At 37.5% G+C, this 19,719-nt stretch overlaps 1 protein-coding gene and 1 pseudogene across 1 annotated transcript; both read left to right on the plus strand.

The window, feature by feature from the left end:
* The first annotated feature begins 6,042 nt into the window (after window positions 1–6,042).
* Window positions 6,043–6,988, plus strand: LOC150053219 (olfactory receptor 5P76-like; annotated as a pseudogene).
* Window positions 6,989–13,458: 6,470 nt separating this feature from the next.
* On the plus strand, window positions 13,459–14,403 carry LOC150053220 (olfactory receptor 5P76-like). The gene has a single exon (XM_090348968.1). It carries the CDS (start codon window positions 13,459–13,461, stop codon window positions 14,401–14,403), a length of 945 nt encoding a protein of 314 aa, XP_090205094.1.
* Window positions 14,404–19,719: the final 5,316 nt, after the last annotated feature.

Raw genomic sequence — 19,719 nt, forward strand, 5'->3', positions numbered from 1 at the left:
GGAGAGCCCAAGATTTCTACTGATTATGACAAATGAGGAAAACCATTGAGCCTAAGTTCCTTTGAGTCTGGCTTACTTCACTTAATATGATTTTTTCTAAGTCTTTCCATTTCCTCACAAATGGGGCAATGTCATTCTTTCTGACAGCAGCATAGAATTCCACTGTGTACAAATACCACATCTTGTTGATCCATTCATCAACTGAGGGACATCTAGGTTGGTTCCATATCTTTGCTATGGTAAATAATGCTGCAATGAACATTGTTGTGCTAGTGGATTTAGTATGTCCTTGTTTCTGGATGATTGGGTAAATGCCAAGTAGTGGAATTTCTGGGTAATAGGGGAGTTCTATGTTTAGTTTTTTAAGGAACTGCCATACTGCTTTCCATAGTGGTTAAACAAGTTTGCACTCCCACCAACAGTGCAGTAGTGATCCCTCCTGGCCACAGGAGGGATCCTGGCCATTCTAACTGGAGTGAGGTGGAATCTTAGAGTTGTTTTGCTTCGCATTTCTTTTATGACCAGAGATGTTGAGCATTTCTTCATGTGTCTATAGGCCATTTTCAGAGAAGATTCTCTTTAAGTCTTTGGCCCATTCAAAGACCTGGAGGTAAAAGCTGACACATTGAAAACTTTACAAGAAGGAATAGGAGATACACTAGGCCTCCTTTGCACAGGTCAAAACTTTCTTAATAAGGACCAAGAATCACAACAAATCAGAGAAAGGCCAGATAAGTGGGACTGCATTAAACTGCAGAGCTTTTGTATGGCAAAGGACATAGCTAGTAAACTAATTAGGAAGCCTACAGAGTGGGAGAAGATCTTCACCAACCATACAACGGATAAAGGCCTCATATCTAAAATATATCAACAGCTCAAAAAATTGAATCAATCCAAAACTAATCTCCAAAGTAACAACCATCCCATTAAAAGATGGGCCAAAGACATATATATATATATATATATATATATATATATATATATATATATATTTTTTTTTTTTTTTGCCAGTCTTGGGCTGAAGCTCAGGGCCAGAGCACTGTCCTTCCTTGGATTTTTCTCAAGGCTATAACTCTACCACTTGAGCCTCAGCACCACTTCTGGCTTTTTCTAAGTATGTGGTACCAAGGAATTGAACCTGGGTCTTCCTGCATGCTAGGCAAGCACTCTACCACTAGGCCAAACTCCAGGCCTGGGCCAAAGACTTATTACTCTTCTTATCTTCATAAGTTTTATCTTATTTTTCCAAACTTTGTACTTAAATATTTTACCTTTTCTATCACCTTAGGTCAGCTATCCTCAAGCTATCCCCTTTCTTCATTACTATATTAATCTTACACTCCTACATTACTCTTTTCTTACCTCCCCTTTTATCTTTCATACTATTTCTCTATCTCTGATTCTCTATTCATCCTTCAACTCTTATAATGCATGGATGGTTGTTGAGCAATACTGTGTATATATATGTGTGTGTGTGTGTGTGTGTGTGTGTGTGTGTGTGTTCAATTATATTCCAGGTCCAGAGAGACTTAAATACAATAGAGATTGGTTTGAGGGGTTTATTGTTTTGGTCATAAAATGGTGATCAGTGGTGGTATTAGATTTGTCTGTAAGTGCACAAAAAGAAAGAGAGAGTGTTAATACCAGTCTATAATTGTGAACATCTGTTGTCTGGCCAGCTAAAGAGGGCTAAGTTGGTTATATCTTAAAAATCATAATCTTGTTTACTATTAATCTTGCTCCTATTTCCAAATGGGCAGAACAAGAAAGTCAAGAAAAATGTCAAATCAAGGAATAGCATCTCCCACCCAATATAAACAAGCAATGGAGCAGTCAATGACAAATCTAGAGGAGAGTCCTCTAAGTGCTATACAAATGCAATTGATAAACATGATTAATGAAAAGTGTGAAAACATACAGAAAGAAATAAGGAAGGAAGCCTTAGCTAAACAAGAGGAAACCATAAATAAGGTAATATGTGAAAAAGAAGAAGCCATAAATGAGGCCATAATAAAGTTTTTTCGAAGAAAAATGGACGAATTCATAGAATCCACAAACAAAAAGGTGACCGAGCTCCAACAAATGTCCAAAGAGAATAAAGCTGCTGAGCTAACCACTCAAATGGAAATCAAGGAGTTAAAGAAATCCATACATGATCTAAAACAAGAGATGGAAGGCATCAGTTAGGAGGGAGGGAGATGAAGAATAAAGTAGAAAGCTTTGATAGCAGGTTATACAATGCAGAAGAGAGAATTTCTGGGGTTGAAGATAATTTAGTTGTTGTAGAGAAAGAACAGAAAATGAGTCAAACCAAATTCAGGAAATATGAGAGAACCAGGTGTTTGTCATTTTATGTACTCTACCCTGTCCGGTAAGGAAGAGATTCCTATTCTTTCCTAATGTTTATCTTTCTGAATGCACAATCAGGTTACTACTGGAGCAACAGTGGTTGAATTGTCCTAGGATGTGTGAGAATCTTAGCAATGGTCTCTTAGCATAGTCTTTCATATTCAAGGGAATGATGTAGATACATTGAATTTAAGCCTCCAGTATTTGGGATATTATTTGGGGACTACAACTGTTGCATGTGGACTGAGAGGCTGCCGATGGCTTCCCAGGAGGCCAAAAGTTTCCTATTAGGAAGGGAGACTTCAGTGAGTAGAACTGGAAATTGGAAACTGACACTGGGAATTGAAATCCTTCAGCACAAATTGTTTGAAACCTTTGGTTCTGTCATCAGCAAGTGAGGATACTAAAAGAAACTACCTTATAAAATTGCTGAGGATTTCAAATGTGTTAAGTGCATCACATCCAGAAGAAGCTCTGTAGGATATTGGTTCTAGTTATGATAGAGTTTATAAATTGTCTCCCTCAATAGTGGGCAATTAGAGAGGAAATTGTAAAATGAGGTTCTGAAAAAGAGCTAGAGTATTGCTCTATCTTAGGGTTGAAAATTCTGGTGTTCTGTCACAGTCCACTTGCATATTGACAGTTTTTGTCTTCTGGAACTCATCCAAACATCTTTCTAATTTTTATTTATGCAATTTTTGACGTTTCCTTCTACTACAATAATGTACATGTTTTAAATACTTTTCACATTTTTTTGTTCCTTAAAAATTGACTTTAGGGGCCAGGAGTTTAGCTTAGTGGTAGAGTGCTTGCCTAGCATGCGCAAAGACGCGGATTCAATTCCTTGGTACCACATTCATTAAAAAAAGCCAGAAATGGTGCTGTGGCTCAAGTAGTAGAATGCTGGCCTTGAGAAAGCCCAAGGACAATGCTCAGGCCTTGGGCTCAAGCCCAGGACTGGCAAAAAAAAAATTGATTTTACATGGGCTAGGAGCATGACCTCGTGGTAGAGTGCTTGCATAGCATGCATGAAGCTCTGTGTTCGGTTCCTCGGTAGCACGTACACAGAAAATGCCAGAAGTGGCATTGTTGCTCAAGTGGCAGAGTGTTAGCTTTTAAGTGTCCAAGGACAGTGCCCAGGTCCTGAGTTCAAGCTGCAGGACTGGCAAAAAAATAGACTTTACAGATACTGTGTTTCCCCAACAGTACTTAATGGCATGCATTATGGATGTCAATACATAATATTTAGCAATAAACACATTGAATGGTTAGAACTCATGTTATCCAATTACACTCAAAGTTTAGTGCGCTCTCTCTCTCTCTCTCTCTCTCTCTCTCTCTCTCTCTCTCTCTCTCTCTCTCTCTCTCTCTTTAGTGCTGTCTTTTGTATAATAAATTCCAAAGTAAATTTGGATTAACATTTATCTAAAAACAAGTCTAGTCAACCATTATTGATAAGAAAACTTGGTAAATTTATAATTCAGTCATAGCATAAACACGTGGAAAGAAACAAAAGGATAAATTGATCACTCGAGAATTGGAAGTCTCTTGAGGGCTCAGTTGTGGGACTTGGATTGCCCTATAGATACAACTTTTGAAATCACATTAGAATCTTATACATCATCAGAGATTTATCCTGAACAGAGAACAAAAGCTTAAAAAAGTAGCTATATACCCACTGTGACTTTGCATTGCTACTTAAAGATGAATAAGACCTTATTTCAAGAGGTAAGACTTTGGCTTTGGTTAATGGATTTTATTTATAGAGTTTTATTTACCATTGGAGAAAAGTTTACCACTGGAAATTATCTGTACTCACAAAGCTGGAATCAAGCAAGCAACTACTGAGCAAAGTTGGTTGAGCTCCTCATTTTCTACCATCACGGTTTTGATTTTGTCTTTTATTTTATTTTATTTTTTTTAGCTGGCCCTGGGGCTTAAACTCAGGGACTGGGCGCTATCTCTGAGCCTCTTTGTGCTTCAAGGCTAGTATTCCATCACTTGAGATACAGTGCCACTTTCGGCTCTTTGTAAGTAGTTTGTCGGAGATAAGAGTTTCATGAATTTTCCTGCTGAACCCACCATCCTCAGATCTCAGCTAGGATAACAGGTGTGAACCACTAGTTCCTGGTGACCATTAGCTTTATGATAGTAAATAGTCATGAGTCCTTACTGACCTACCTAGAAGACATCAACTCATATGGTATTTTAGTACTGTCCAATTTGGGCACTTCACCAAGTGCTAGCTTTGAGATACATTTGTTGATACATAAAGATTTAAACAGGAGATTTTTAAAGACTTAAAGATATGAAAATCTGCAGAAAGACTAACATTCTTCACATATGTAAATGTTTTAGATTCAAAAGCAGGCTTCAGCAAAACCTTGGTCTATGTACTGGGAAGATGAAGAAATGGGGTCATCGTACTTACTAGTCCATTGCTCATTTTTAAGTTTTTAGTCTAGACTTTATGCTGCTGCAGTTTTTTTTGAAAACAACACTATGAACCCCCTTGACAAATCAGTGGAAGTGTCTTGGCTTTATTTGAATGAGCCTATTTTAATTACGTGCTAAATAGTAAATATGCTTTTCTCATAGTGGCTACACTGATATTTCAAGATATTTGGTAAAAACAACACATTCTGTTTCAAATATATAACTATATATAATATATTTGCAGCAGGGGACCTCCTTTTTTTTGCCAGTTGTAGGGTTTGAACTCAGGGCCTGAGCACTGTCCGTGGACTTCTCTCAAGGCTAGAGCTCTACCCTTGAGCCACAGCACCACGTCCAGCTCTTTTTCTATGTATGTGGTGCGAAGGAATCAAACTCAGGGTTATGTGCATGCTAGGCAAGCACTCTACCACTAGGACAAACTCCCGGCCCAGGTGACCTTCTTTTAAATCCTAATTTGGATTCCTGTCTGGTTAGAGTCCCATAAATAATTTTATTTATTTTGTGGAAAGTTGTCATGTGTTACTGATATGAATAAGACAATGTAGATAACAGGTTACTTTTCAGATAGCTTAAAGGAGTCTGTTATTTACTTATTGCTGGCTCTATCAGGTTTCATGGTAATTATTATTTTAATTCATTATTATATATCTACTTAAGGGATGGACAATCAGACACCTTGGTGTTCATATTTCTGACTTAGCTACTTGTACAAGTAATGAAATCTCTTTCAGATGTGACAATTTAAGTTACACTATAATAGTGAAAATATTATGTTTTTATAAAAATGCCACAAATACTTGTTAATAAATATAAATATTAGCTGTGTGTTTATCATTTAGGAAGCATGCAAAAAGTAGTAGCTATTATCCATGTCTTTCTGTAGAACTCTATGCATGTCCTTTAATTCCCCTAGTAAATTAAGCATTCATTTTTGCTATCCTCCTTGGTCTTACATTTATATTGTTTGGCTTTAGAGCTACTTTAGGTAAACTTTGGGAAAAATGTAATATATGAAAGGAAGAGATATTATAGGAAGGAAGTTTTTCAGGTGTTTCAGCTAAAATCAATTTATAATTACAGTCAGATACATTGTTGCATACAATATGTGCTAGAATTTGAATGCCTTTATTATCATGATACTTCACAAACATGAATAAAAATCAATTTATCATAATTGCAAATCTCTGACCATGCATTTTCATCCTAGATTTGTCCTGGCAGCAGCTCCATGGTCTGATGGATTCCCTGGTGGATGGGAACCACACTGCAGTGACAGAGTTCATTCTCTTGGGCTTAACACATGATCCAGTCCTTCGCGTCTCCCTCTTCATCATCATCCTCTGCATCTACCTGGTGACCCTTTCTGGCAGTCTCTACACAATTCTCCTTATTAATGTGTCTACTCAGTTCCACCACCTTATGTACTTTTTCCTTAGCCATTTAGCTTTTTCTGACACAGTCATGTCATCTTCTGTCATTTCCAATCTGTTGGTTAACTTTCTGGTGGAGAGGAATACAATCTCCTACCTGGGGTGTGCCATTCATCTTGGGTCCGCTGTTTTCTCTGGGTCAGTCAAAGGCTTTCTTCTGGCTGTCATGGCCTATGATCGCTTTGTGGCCATCTGCAACCCACTGCTATGTTCAACCGAAATATCTACAGGAGTCTGTGTGCAGTTACTTGTAGTAACATACATAGGAGGCTTTGTGAATACTTCCTCTTTTATCTTTTCCTTCTATTCTTTATGTTTCTGTGGACTTAATATAGTCAACCACTTTTTCTGTGATTTCACTTCTTTACTTGAGCTTTCCTGTTATGAAATCAGTGTTCCTGCCGTGGTCCCCTCATTTTCTGCTGGCTTTGTCATTATGTCCACAGCCGTTGTCATAGCCGTGTCCTTCAGCTACATCCTCTTCACCATCCTGAAGATGCGCTCCACCAAGGGCCGCCACAAGGCCTTCTCCACCTGCACCTCCCACCTCACCGCTGTCACTCTGTTCTATGGCACAGTCACATTCATCTATGTGCTGCCCAAGTCCAGCTACTCCAGTGACCAGAACAAGGTGATATCTGTGTTCTACATGGTGGTGATTCCCATGTTGAACCCCCTTATTAATAGTCTTAGGAGTAGTGAGATGAAAGGGGGTGTTGAAGAAAGAAATTGCTAGGAAAACATTTTCTTAATGAGATGTGTTATATCATAGAACTGATGACAGTAATTATAGCTTATCAATAAAATATTAAAAGTAAATTATGTGTCTATGGTTGATATCTATTTGTTGATATGTTATTAGCCTGTATGGTACATTTTAGTAAAAGTAGTGATGTTCCATTTTTTAATTACAGAGAAAATAGGATGCTCATACCTTCAACAAAGGCAAGTAAAATTTATAACTAAGAATGTAAACTGGTACTTAGAAAACAAAACCTACCGAAAGCCCTTAGTTACATCCATACTTTTCCTAAAGTAATTGCACCTTAGTATAGATTGGATTTAAGTGCTCCCAAAGGTCTGTGTCTTTGTTAAAGATTTTGTCCCTACTGTGGTACTACTGGAAAGTAATGGAACCACATGGGAGATTCTTAGTTTATCAAGGTCTTGACAATAAAGGGCCTACTGGGACCCCAGCCCAATGTTCTATTTTTCTCTTTGACCACAAAATGACTGATTTTCCTATTCTATGTACCCCTGCCATGATGTGACACTAAAGACCCAGAGCCACAGAGGTAAATGCATCATGGACTGACACCTGTAAAACTGTGTGCCAAGATGAACCATTTTTCTTTATAAGTTGACTATTTCTACAATTTTCAAAATAGTATAAAATTTTCTAAAGCATGTTTAATCCCTTTGCCATATCAATTTCAGTATCTTAGGAAAAGCTGGATGACTAAAGTTCTGTCTGAAAGAGAAATGTCAACATGCAATCAGAGATTAAGATTCTTTGAAATATTCTTGTAGAAAGGTTATCTGTGCGGCGTGGGCTATGCATTCCTGGATTCTGGCTCCAGATTTAATTATGTGTCCAGAGGACACAGTAGTGTCCATAATTAATCCCTGATGAATCTGTAGGTTCCTCTGGTTAAAATTGCTAGGTTGCTGGGTGTGGTGGTGCAAGCCTGTAATCCTAGCTACTCAGGAGTATGAGGATATCGGCTCAAAGCCAGCCCAGGTACTAAAGTCCATGAGACTCTTATCTCCTCTTAACCATGAGAAAAGTGGAAGTGGTGCTGTGGCTCAAGAGGTAGGGTGGTAGCCTTGAAGTGAAGAGCTCAGGGACAATGCCCAGGCCCGGGGTAGGATGGTAGCCTTGGGCCAAAGAGCTCAGGGACAGTGCCCAAGCCCAAAGTTCAAGCCCCATGAGGACCCCCCCCCCCCAAACACAAAAAACAAAAACAAAACCAGCAGGTCCTCTCCTGTACTCATATTTCTTGCATATCCATGTATCCAGTGAAACAAAAACAATTAATTGCAAGTGTAACTGTAATGAGGCTGTGAAGAACAAACTATTAGTCTGAACAACCTATTAGCATCCTGCTCAGGATACAAGAACTGACTTAGTTATTTCTCTCTTGGAATTGTGACTATCTCTAGGATGGTTTTCATTCATAGACTAGAATCTAGATAATAATGTAAAAGGAGCTAGGTGCTGGTGGTCCTCGCCTGTGATCCTAGCTACTTAGGAGGCTGCGATCTGAGGACTGCAGTTCAAAGCCAGTCCAGGCAGGAGAGTCTATGAGACTCTTATTGCCAAATCAATAACCACCAGAAAGCAAAAGTGACACTATGTCTCAAAGTGATAGAGTGCTAACCCTGAGTGAAAATACCAGAGACAGTGCCTAGGCTCTGAGTTCGGACCCCACAACTGACAAAAACATGCAAACAAATAAACAAAGAACTCCTTAAAAGTAAATAATATAGATGATAAAAGATCAGTGAGTTCTATAGGGAAAGGAAAAAACGAAACAAAACAAAAGCAAAACCCAGAGCCAGAGATTGAGAGATTGATGTGCCAGTGGCAGGAAATGGTGATTCCAGGTCTCAGTGGGCATCTGAACAAGAATGGAAGGAAATGACTGCACTTCATGTTAAAATGGTACTGTCAGTACAAATGTATGAGTTTTATGTTTCATTCATGTGCATGCAGATTACCTTTCCTCCTCCTCCTCCTCCTCCTCTCCTCCTCCTCCTCCTCCTCCTCCTCCTCCTCCTCCTCCTCCTTCTTCTTCTTCTTCTTCTTCTTCTTCTTCTTCTTCTTCTTCTTCTTCTTCTTCTTCTTCCTCTTCTTCCTCTTCTTCCTCTTCTTCCTCTTCTTCCTCTTCTTCCTCTTCTTCCTCTTCTTCCTCTTCTTCCTCTTCCTCTTCCTCTCCTCCTCTTCCTCTTCCTCTTCCTCTTCTTCCTCTTCCTCTTCTTCTTCTTCTTCTTCTTCTTCTTCTTCTTCTTCTTCTTCTTCTTCTTCTTCTTCTTCTTTCTTGCTTTCTTTTCTTTCTTCTTCTTCTTTCTTCTTCTTCTTCTTCTTCTTCTCTTCTTCTTCTTCTTCTTTTTTCTTCTTCTTCCTCTTTTTGGCCAGTCCTGGTACTTAAACTCAGGGCCTGAGCACTGTCCTTGGGCTTTCTCAAGGCTAGCGCTCTACCAATTGAGCCACAGCACCACTTCCGGCTTTTTCTATGTATGTGGTACAGTCTTGACATGGCACAGTGTGGAAACAGGGAAAATGTATTCAAACAATCAGGTGGGGAGCAATTTTGACTGACTTGCTCTGCTTACAGCATCAGTTTGCTGTAAGTGGCTAGTCATAATCCATTACTGGGATCCCTTGTTTACTTAACCATAAGACAGAACCTTACACAGCCTTTTCAGCACTGCGTACACTTGGAACTCTGCCAAGTTGATAGCTTGGAGTTGCTTTGGATTTGTGTTGTTACTTGAATGTGGATAACTGATTAGAAGAAGAAAATATGTATAGGTGCATATTTTACAGAAATACTTTGTCTACCATCTGAATTTTTTGTAGAGTAAAGTAGGCTTTATGAAAAGTTTAGTAGATTTGGAGATAAGGATTAACACAACCTGTAGCTCAGAGATCCTTCTTAGATGTTTAATATACACTTTATTTATTCATTCATATTGTGTTTAAAATATCTTTACTTCATGCTAAAAATTTTAATTAGAAATTATTGTTATAGGAAAGTATGATTTAAGAATGAATTTATTTTAATTTGATATAACCACAGAGGGCTTTTTTTTACTAATATTAATATTGCATCAATATTTCAAAGGACTTACTAAAGCATTATTTTTCCATTCAAGAATATAAAATACCTAATCAATTTCACAGTTTAATAATTTATTTTTATGTAGTAAAATTAATCTTATAATAAATATATAATACTTTAATTAAATTTTAATTAAATTTATTTTTAATTTAAAATACAAGTTTACTGTTTAATGTACTGGTTAAGCAGTAAGCATTTATTTATAGCTCTCATTTATTCCCCAATTTAGATTTTTTTCTGGTTAAGCATGAGAAACAATTATGTTACATTTGGTTTTAATTTTTACTTTATTATTAAGTAGTTAGTTCTAAGTACAATCACTGCATCTTTCTTATTTTGTTTCCCCTACCATTATTTTGGAGGCAGGTCGTGGGGCTTGGAAGTCTGAATTCTGAGCCTGGGCGTTTGCCTGAGTTCTTCAGTTCTTGACTCTACCCGACCATTGAGACACAGTGCCACTCGTGGTTTTCTGGTGGTTAATTAGAGAAAAGAATTCCTTAGATTTTCATGCTCAGGTAGGCTTTGAACCGTGATCCTCAGATCCCAGCCTCCTGAAAAGCTAGAATTACAGGCGTGAGCCACCCCGCCTGGTATCACTGGAGTTTTAAACCACCAAGACAATTTCAAGGTACATGGTCATTGTGACTTTGCACTGTGACTAAAAGGTAAGAATGTGTTCTCATACTAAGAGGTAGGAGTTTGGTTTACATAAAACTTTTTTCTCTCGACAGAAACTCACATGTCTTTAAGTACTACCAAACATGATACCTAATAACTGGGAAGTTGTTAGCATCCTGGACACTGTCACCATGCCTCACAATGCCTATTACTAGAAATGTCTTTTGGAAGACTATGAGAAAAAGAGATAGGAAATCAAGGGGCTCATGAACAACCGTATGGAATGGTTAAAGATAAGTTAAATTTTATAACTTAAGTTTAGCACTATTACTTAGTTATACATATCAAGATATTTATGATTCCTATGACTTTATGAGGGTATTTGCCTAATTATACCGTCTAGTAAATGTTAAACAAAGGTAATAGTTCTATGCCTGAAGATCTAGATAGAAATGAATAAATTGACTACTAGAGAATTGGTAACATCTTGAAAGATCAGTTTTGTTATGAGAACTGAATTGCTCACTATCCACCGAAGAACCTCAAAATGTTCCATGATGTTTTTGAATTCCTAGCTGAATCTCCATCTATTTGTGGATTTATACTCAAAGGAGAACAAAAAATATTTCAATCTATAAAGTTCAGGGTCTTTGCGCTGTTACTAACAGGTGAGAATGTGTTCTCATTCTAAGAGGTAGGAGTTTGGTTTGCATAAAATTTTTTCTCTCGACAGAAACTCACATGATCTTACCACTACCCAAAATTGACACTCTGAAAAATGCTAGCTTTGAGATACTTTGGCTTGGGTTGATATTTCAAATTAATTAGTTGATTTGCATGGAAAGCTATAGAAATCTTTTCCTAATTACATGTTTATAAATCTGATTTTTAGAGGGTCAAGCATGGTGTGCACAATGTTTGGTATATATATTCATCATTTTTAGAGTTTAGGTTCAATACAGCCACAAGCTCAGAAATCCTTCTTAGATTTTTTAGTGTGTACTTTATAAAAATATACATTATGTTCAAAGTGACTGCTTCATGTTTAAAATTGCCACTGAGAAATCATTATTATAGCAGAAAGTTATTTATTTTATTTGAATGAACATACTTTGTATTGCTTGATACTAATGTTTTTCCTCCAAGTGATTGCATTGGAATTTCAATGTATTTGCTGAAATACAATTACTCATTTGAAATATATAAAAATTCCCAACAAAATTTAACAATTCAGTGAAACATTCAGCAATCTTTACAGCACTAATTTAGAACATTTATCTGCTATCAGAAATACTTTTATTACTTCTTAGAAAGGGTTATATTCAGCTGATGACTACTTGACATGTCAAACAATCTAGGCAATTCTATCACATGCTGGCATTAAGAAGATTGAACAAATATATTTTCTATTTACTTTTGGGTGTATTGAACTTGGTGCTTACTACAGTTTAATTTAATTATTGCATGGAATCAAGGTTACATATGTGAGTCTGGCACTTACCTAAATACAAATATCTCACTTGAATATGTAAATTGTTATATAATCAAGTTACAAAGACTTCTTTTACCCATTATAACTCAATTCTACATAATAAAGAATATAATATCATCTGGTGTCAGTGGCTCAGGCCTGTAATCCTAGCTACTCAGGCTACGATCTAAGGATTAAGGTTCAAAGTCAGTACAGGCAGCAAAATTCAAGATACTCTTTTTTTTTTTTTTGATAGTCCTGAGCTTGATCTCAGAGCTTGACCATTGTCCTTAGGTTTTTCAAGGGTAGGCTCTAGCACGTGAGACACAGCACCACTTCTAGCTTTTTCTATGTATGTGGTACCAGGAAATCAAGCCAAGGTCTTCATGCATGCTAGGCAAGCACTCTACCACTAGGCCAAACTTCCAGCCAATACTGTCTTTCTTTTTCTTTTTTTGCCCAAGATAGTCTTGTCTCTGTTTACCCACCAAAAAGCTACAAGTACAGCTATGGCCCAATTGTTAGAATCTTGAGTATAAAAAGCTCAGGGAGGGGCCGGGAGTTTGGCCTGGTGGTTAAAGTGCTTGCCTAGCATGCATGAAGACCCAGGTTCGATTCCTCGGTACCACATACATAGAAAAAAGCTGGAAGTGGTGCTGAGGCTCAAGTGGTAGAGCTCTAGCCTTGAGAGAGTCCAAGGACAGTGCTCAGGCCCTGAGCTCAAGCCCAGGACTGGCAAAAAAAAAAAAAAGCTCAGGGATAGTGCCCAGGACTGGCATACATATGAAAAGAAATACCATTTTTGGAACAAAAAACACACTATACGTGTAGCACACAGTACAATAGGTATATAAGTTTTAGTTGCCTATTAAGACTTTGCAAGCACATATGTATGCATATGTGTGTATATTTGTCCAGTATGTGAATATATATTAACTGCTATCTGAGCTTTCCTTGCAATAACCTATTTATGTTATTTTTTAACAGTATACTCTGTCGTCCATGTGGTTTTATTCATCTATTTTGAATTTTTATTTTCCTTTAAAGCCACATATTACATAGATTTAAGGGGATGGAAATATAAATGGAAAGAAAGTATAGGTTAGAATTTTGAGGGTGATTTTGTTAAAATAAAGTTTTAAATTATAGATGTGAATGTATACTGGGTCCTTGAATATGGTTCTTATAGCATTCAATATGCAATAAGAAAAATGAAATCATTGTGTTTATAAATTTCTGATGTAATCTATTTATCCTAGAATTGTTCTGGCAGCAGCTCCGTGGTCTGATGGATTCCCTGCGGGATGGGAACCACACTGCAGTGACAGAGTTCATTCTGCTGGGCTTAACTCATGATCCAGTCCTTCGAGTCTTCCTCTTCATCATCATCCTCTGCATCTACCTGGTGACCATATGTGGAAATCTCTGCACAATCCTGCTCATCAGAGTCTCCACTCAGCTCCACCACCCCATGTACTTTTTCCTCAGCAATTTAGCTTTTGCTGACATGATCTTTTCATCCTCTGTCACACCCAATATGCTGATTAACTTCCTGGTGGACAAAAACAGGATCTCCTACCATGGATGTTGCATTCAGCTGGATACAGTTGCTTTCTTTGGGGCAGTTGAATGTTTTCTTCTGGCTGCCATGGCCTACGATCGCTTTGTGGCCATCTGCAACCCACTGCTCTATTCAACCAAAATGTCCACACAAGTCTGTGTGCGATTACTTGTAGTGGCTTACACCAGTGGTTGTTTTAGTGCTTCATCCTTTACTGTTTCTTTCTTTTCTTTAGTGTTCTGTGGACACAATACTGTCAATCATTTCTTCTGTGATTTTGCTCCTCTACGTGAGGTTGCCTGTTCTGAAGACAGTGTCCTCATACTTCTTTCTCCATTTACTGCTGGCTCCATCCTTATGTTCACAGTGATTGTGATAGCCGTGTCCTACATCTACATCCTCATCACCATCCTGAAGATGCGCTCCACCGAGGGCCGCCACAAGGCCTTCTCCACCTGCACCTCCCACCTCACAGCAGTTGCTCTCTTCTATGGGACAGTTATGTTTATTTATTTGATGCCCAAGTCCAGCTACTCCACTGACCAGAACAAGGTGATATCTGTGTTCTACATGGTGGTGATCCCCATGTTGAACCCCATCATCTACAGCCTCAGGAATTATGAGATGAAGGGGGCTCTAAAGAGACAGCTGGGGAGGAAAAGGTTTCCTTAATGAGATGTTACTTTGAATAAGTTCTTATCCCCTTGGCATTCCATAGATGTCATATAAAAAGGAAGATGAGTATCTGGTTATCATCATTCTCATAATTATCCTTAAAGTCAGACAGTGTAGTTGCCATTGAACAAAGTGGTCCATAAATAAATATGTCTTGTTTAATGTCATTCTTAATATCTGGTTTGACATCTGTCCATTAGTGAATGTGATGATTTTTCATTTAACACAGGGGTTAAGTGTTTGAATTATAGAGTATATCACTTTGTTATCTGATATATTGAATTTATTTGTATTTGGATATTTGAAATTTGATAGGGAAGGGGGGAAAACCTAGACGGGTGTGGGGTGTGGGGGGGGAGGGAAATGGGTACCAAGACATGTGAAAGGGTATCAATGTATGTGAATTAATGCACCTTCTATCTGGCAAATATCATGTAACCCTTTTACTAATTACAATAAAAAAGTGTTTGAATTACTCACTCAGAGTGAAGGATATGACTCATACCCACAAGGATATGTATCTAGAAAACCATATATATACAAACAGGAACATAAATTGTGTTACATTAGATAAAATTTTATTCATTAATTTAAAAGGATTTTTTTTCAGGGCCAGGACTGTGGCCTAATTGTAGAGTGCTTGCCTAACCTTCACAAAGGCTTGAGTTTAATTTCTCAGTACCCCACACACAGAAAAAGCCAGAAGTGGCACTGTGGATTAAATGGTTGAGTGCTAGCCTTGACAAAGCCCAATGACAATGGCCAGGATTCGAGTTCAATCCCAGGACTGACAAAAATAAGGAAATGTGCAAAGATTTTTTCAATGTCATGTCTCAGTGAAGTTGTACCTTGCTGTGACTTGGTTCTTAAATATTGCCAAAGGTGGGTATTTATTAAAGTGTTGGTTCCCAGTGCAGTGCTATTTGGAGATGGTGGAAACATCAAGAGATTGAGTCTAGTGAGGGTTATCTCAGGGGGAAAGGTACCGCAAACTCTGCCTTTTTTGTTTAGTTTTCTGACCATCATGTGAATAGCTTTAGTCTACCATGTGTGGCTGCATGCTATGTTATCGAGAGCCTCAGGAAGACAGCCATTACATTACCTACGGAAACTTCCAAAATTATGTGCCCAAGCATATCTGATATGCATGGGATTTCATATATCAGCTGCTTTATTTTACAGTAACAGAAAGTTAACTGGAGTTTATCCTATGCTGTATTCATTTCATCATCAGATTATTGTTACAATTCCTTGTAGAAGTTGGATCCAGAGTGCATTGAATCTGTAAATCAACTTTTGGAGAATAGAATTTTTGCTTTATTGAATGTGGGTTCTCCAGCTTTTAATATGGTATTGAAAAGCGTATCTCTTTCTGCTTAAATAGGTTTCCTTGAATTTAACATTAAATTTTTTTAGTAAATGCATCTTGCCCTCTATTCAGAAATGTATTTCCAAATATTTTTACAAACTTTAAATTCGTTTTTATTACACTTCAAACACACAGTTACTAGCAGATAAACATGATTTTTCTCTACGTTCCTTTTTTATCCTGTTTTCTTTCTGGCTGCGTATGTATGTATGTATGTATGTATGTATGTATGTATGTATGTATGTGTGTGTGTGTATGTTTGTATGTACGTATTTTATAAATGTCTTAGAACTTATTGGGGGAGAGCTAGTTAGAAATGGAGAGTTTTCCTTATTGTTTTATCTCTGATTTTACATTTGTTTTCATTACCTTGTTCAATAACTGAGACTTCAGTATAACTTTGCATAAATTGCAAGGTTGCTGATGGCTTCCCAAGAATGTTTAACATTCAGAATGGGAAAGCATGAAACTGGAGCCTTTGTGGATAGCAGAAAAAGGACATTTAGCTGTGATCTCTATCCCTCACCATAATTCTTTTGAACTTTCTAAGTTCTGTTCTTTCCTCAGAAAAACCAAGACAATAAAAACACTTAAAACCTTTCTTGGGTAAAATAATGTCAGCTCTGAAGGAATATTGGTTCTTACAATTATAGGATTGTAAACCCATAGCCTCAAATGGTCTCCAGCAATTTAGATTCTTTGATGAAGAGTAGTGAAAGAACAGGGGTCAATCAGTCTTCAGGTGGAAGATTCTGCTTTCTACCACAATCTTCATACTCAAGAAAGAAATTCTTATATGCCCAGGTCTGACACTTTCCTATCGGGAAGGTTAAATTTGTACAGGTTTACCAACTTGGTACAACTATCACTGATGTTTTTCCTTCTGATATTACACATGCCTTGAATCATTTCGTTATTCACAGTGGAGTATTACATGGAATTCTACCTTGTACATATCACAGCATATCTTACTGATACCAATGCAGGACATTCAGCCAGAAACACATTCTGAAGTAAGATGAACTCCTTATGCCTGGAAATTAGTAAGATTTCTTACTTGTGAGTCTTCAATTCTATTTGTAAGTAATATTTATCTATAAGAAAATTGTTATTATATGACCATAAATAAAGATTCTAGAAATAGGTATGAACATTTATATGGGAACATAAGGACAGACTGATTATAAGAGAAACTGAGAAATTCGATTTTTTTGTGGCATTGGGATTTGAACTAAGCATGCTAGTGTGGTGCTTTATCAGTTCTCCTTCCTCTTGTCCTTTGTTGGCTATTTTGCACACAGGGTCTTTGAGAGGGTTGAGAGCTCTCTTTCAGTTGTCATGGCATGTGATCCATTTGTGGTCATCTGCAATTTATTGCTGTATTTAAATCAAATGTTCGCTTTAGTCTGTATCTAGCTGTTTGTTGTAATTTCTGTAGGTAGTTTTCTGAAAGAGTCTCCATTTATCCTTCCCTTCTTTCCGTTAGTTTTCAAATAGTATCTGAAAACATCATTTTTCATATATATTTATTGCAATTAATAGAAGGGTTACATTATATTCACCAGATAGAAGGCGTATTACTTCACATACATTGATACCCTTTCTCATGTCTGGGTCCCCATTTACCTCTTCCCACCCACTCCCCTCATCATGTTTTCCCACTATCCAATTTAAAATAACCAAATACACATTTATCCAATATATCAGATAGCAAGGTGCAATACTGTAACAATATGAGATAACCAAGGGACAGCAAAAGTGATGAGAGATAACATAGTATATTGAAAACAAAATCACTCATTATATGGCTTTTGTTTCTATATCCTGGAAGTCCTTTCGTTTAGCCTCATCCTATATGGCCATGTATATCTAGGTTTTGCTCTATTGTAAATCTCTGCTAGGAGATCCCAAGGTTTCTACTGGATATGTCAAATGAGAGAAACCACTGAGTCTATATTCCTTTGAGTCTGGCTTACTTCACTTAATATGATTTTTTCTAAGTCTTTCCATTTCCTTACAAATTGGGCAAAGTCATTCTTTCTGACAGCAACACGGAATTCCATAGTGTATAAATACCACAACTTGTTGATCCACTCATCAACTGAGGGGCATCTGGGTTGGTTCCATATTTTTGCCATGATGAACAGTGCTGCTATGAACATCTGTGTGCTAATGGCTTTAGTATGTCCTTGTTTCTGGATGACTGGGTAAATGCCAAGTAGTGGAATTGCTGGGTCATAGGTGAGCTCTATGTTTAGTCTTTGGAGGAAGTGCCATACTGCTTTCCACAGTGGTTGAACGAGTTTGCACTCACACCTACACAGTGATCCCTCCTGGTGGCATCTCCTCCAGCACCTGTTTTGTTTTCTTTTATTAAAAATTTCATTAGCATTGATTTTTACATCATATATCAAATGACAAGTTTAACAAACAAGTGTTCAAGAAGGGAATCTTTATATACAATCACTGGGACTTAGCTTTTAGCACTTAATCCAAATTAGGCTAAGGGTTTGTATGTCATAGAACCATATTAATTTATGAAATAAAACATTATGTCGATAGTCATAGGTTTTTATGTCTATATAGTTATGTTTATATTTCCATTACTATGTCCATAGATTTGGGTATGCAGTTATTGAGTCCTTGCGCTTGTACTCTTTGGATTTAATAGCCACATATTAAGGATACCATTCGCCTTTTTTTCCTTAGGTCTTGACTTGTCTCACTCAACATGATTCACTCTAGATTAATCCACCTCCCTGCGAATGCCATTATTTTATCTTGTCTCTTGTGTATGTAGAATTCCATTATATATATATATATTTATACATACATATATATATATATACATACATACCACATTTTCTGTATCCTTTCATCTGCAGTAGGGCATCTGGATTGTTTCTATCGCCTGGCTATTGTGAATATTGCAGAGATGAACATAGCTGAGCAGGTGTCCTTATCGTATCTTGGGTTATGATGTTCACGGTAGATGCCCAGAAGTGGTATGGCAGGGACTGCATTAAACTGCAGAGCTTCCGTATGGCAAAGGACATAGCTAGTAAATTAATTAGGAAGCCTACAGAGTGGGAGTAGATCTTCACCAACCATACAACAGACAAAGGCCTCATATCTAAAATATATGAACAGCTCAAAAAATTGAACCACTCCAAAACTAATCTCCAAAGAAACATCCATCCCATTAAAAATAGGCCAAAGACTTAAAGAATGTCTTCTCTGAAGAAGAAACAAAAATGGCCTATAGACAGATGAGGAAATGCTCAACATCTCTGGTCATAAAAGAAATGCAAATCAAAACAACTCTAAGATTCCACCTCACTCCAGTTAGAATGGCCAGGATCAAGAAAACTAATAACAACAGATACTGGAGGGTTTGTGGCCAGGAGGGATCACTACTACACTGTTGGTGGGAGTGCAAACTCGTTCAACCACTATGGAAAGCAGTATGGCAGTTCCTCAAAAGACTAAACATAGAGCTCCCCTATGACCCAGCAATTCCACTACTTGGCATTTACCCAATTATCCAGAGGCAAGTACATACTAAATCCACCAGCACAACAATGTTCATTACAGCACTATTTACCATAGCAAAGATATGGAACCAACCTATGTGTCCCTCAGTTGATGAATGGATCAACAAGATGTGGTATTTGTACACAATGGAATTCTATGCTGCTACCAGAAGGAACGATAGCACACCATTTGTTAGGAAATGGAAAGACTTAGAAAAAATCATATTAAGTGAAGTAAGCCAGACTCAAAGGAACTTAGGCTCAGTGGTATCCCTCATTTGTCATAATCAGTAAAAAAAAACCTTGGGCTCTCCTAGCAGAGATTTGCAATAGAGCAAAACCTTGATATATAAGGCCATACAGCATGAGACTAAATGAAAGGACCTCTAGGATATAGAAACAAAAGCCACA

Source organism: Megascapheus bottae, chromosome 16 (genome assembly GCF_031878675.1).
Source record: "Megascapheus bottae isolate mThoBot1 chromosome 16, mThoBot2.hap1, whole genome shotgun sequence".
Classification (NCBI taxonomy): domain Eukaryota; kingdom Metazoa; phylum Chordata; class Mammalia; order Rodentia; family Geomyidae; genus Megascapheus; species Megascapheus bottae.

What these genes read in the sequence shown, in the direction of transcription:
- LOC150053220 (XM_090348968.1), top strand. Translation starts at nt 13,459, where the DNA reads ATGGATTCCCTGCGGGATGGGAACCACACTGCAGTGACAGAGTTCATT.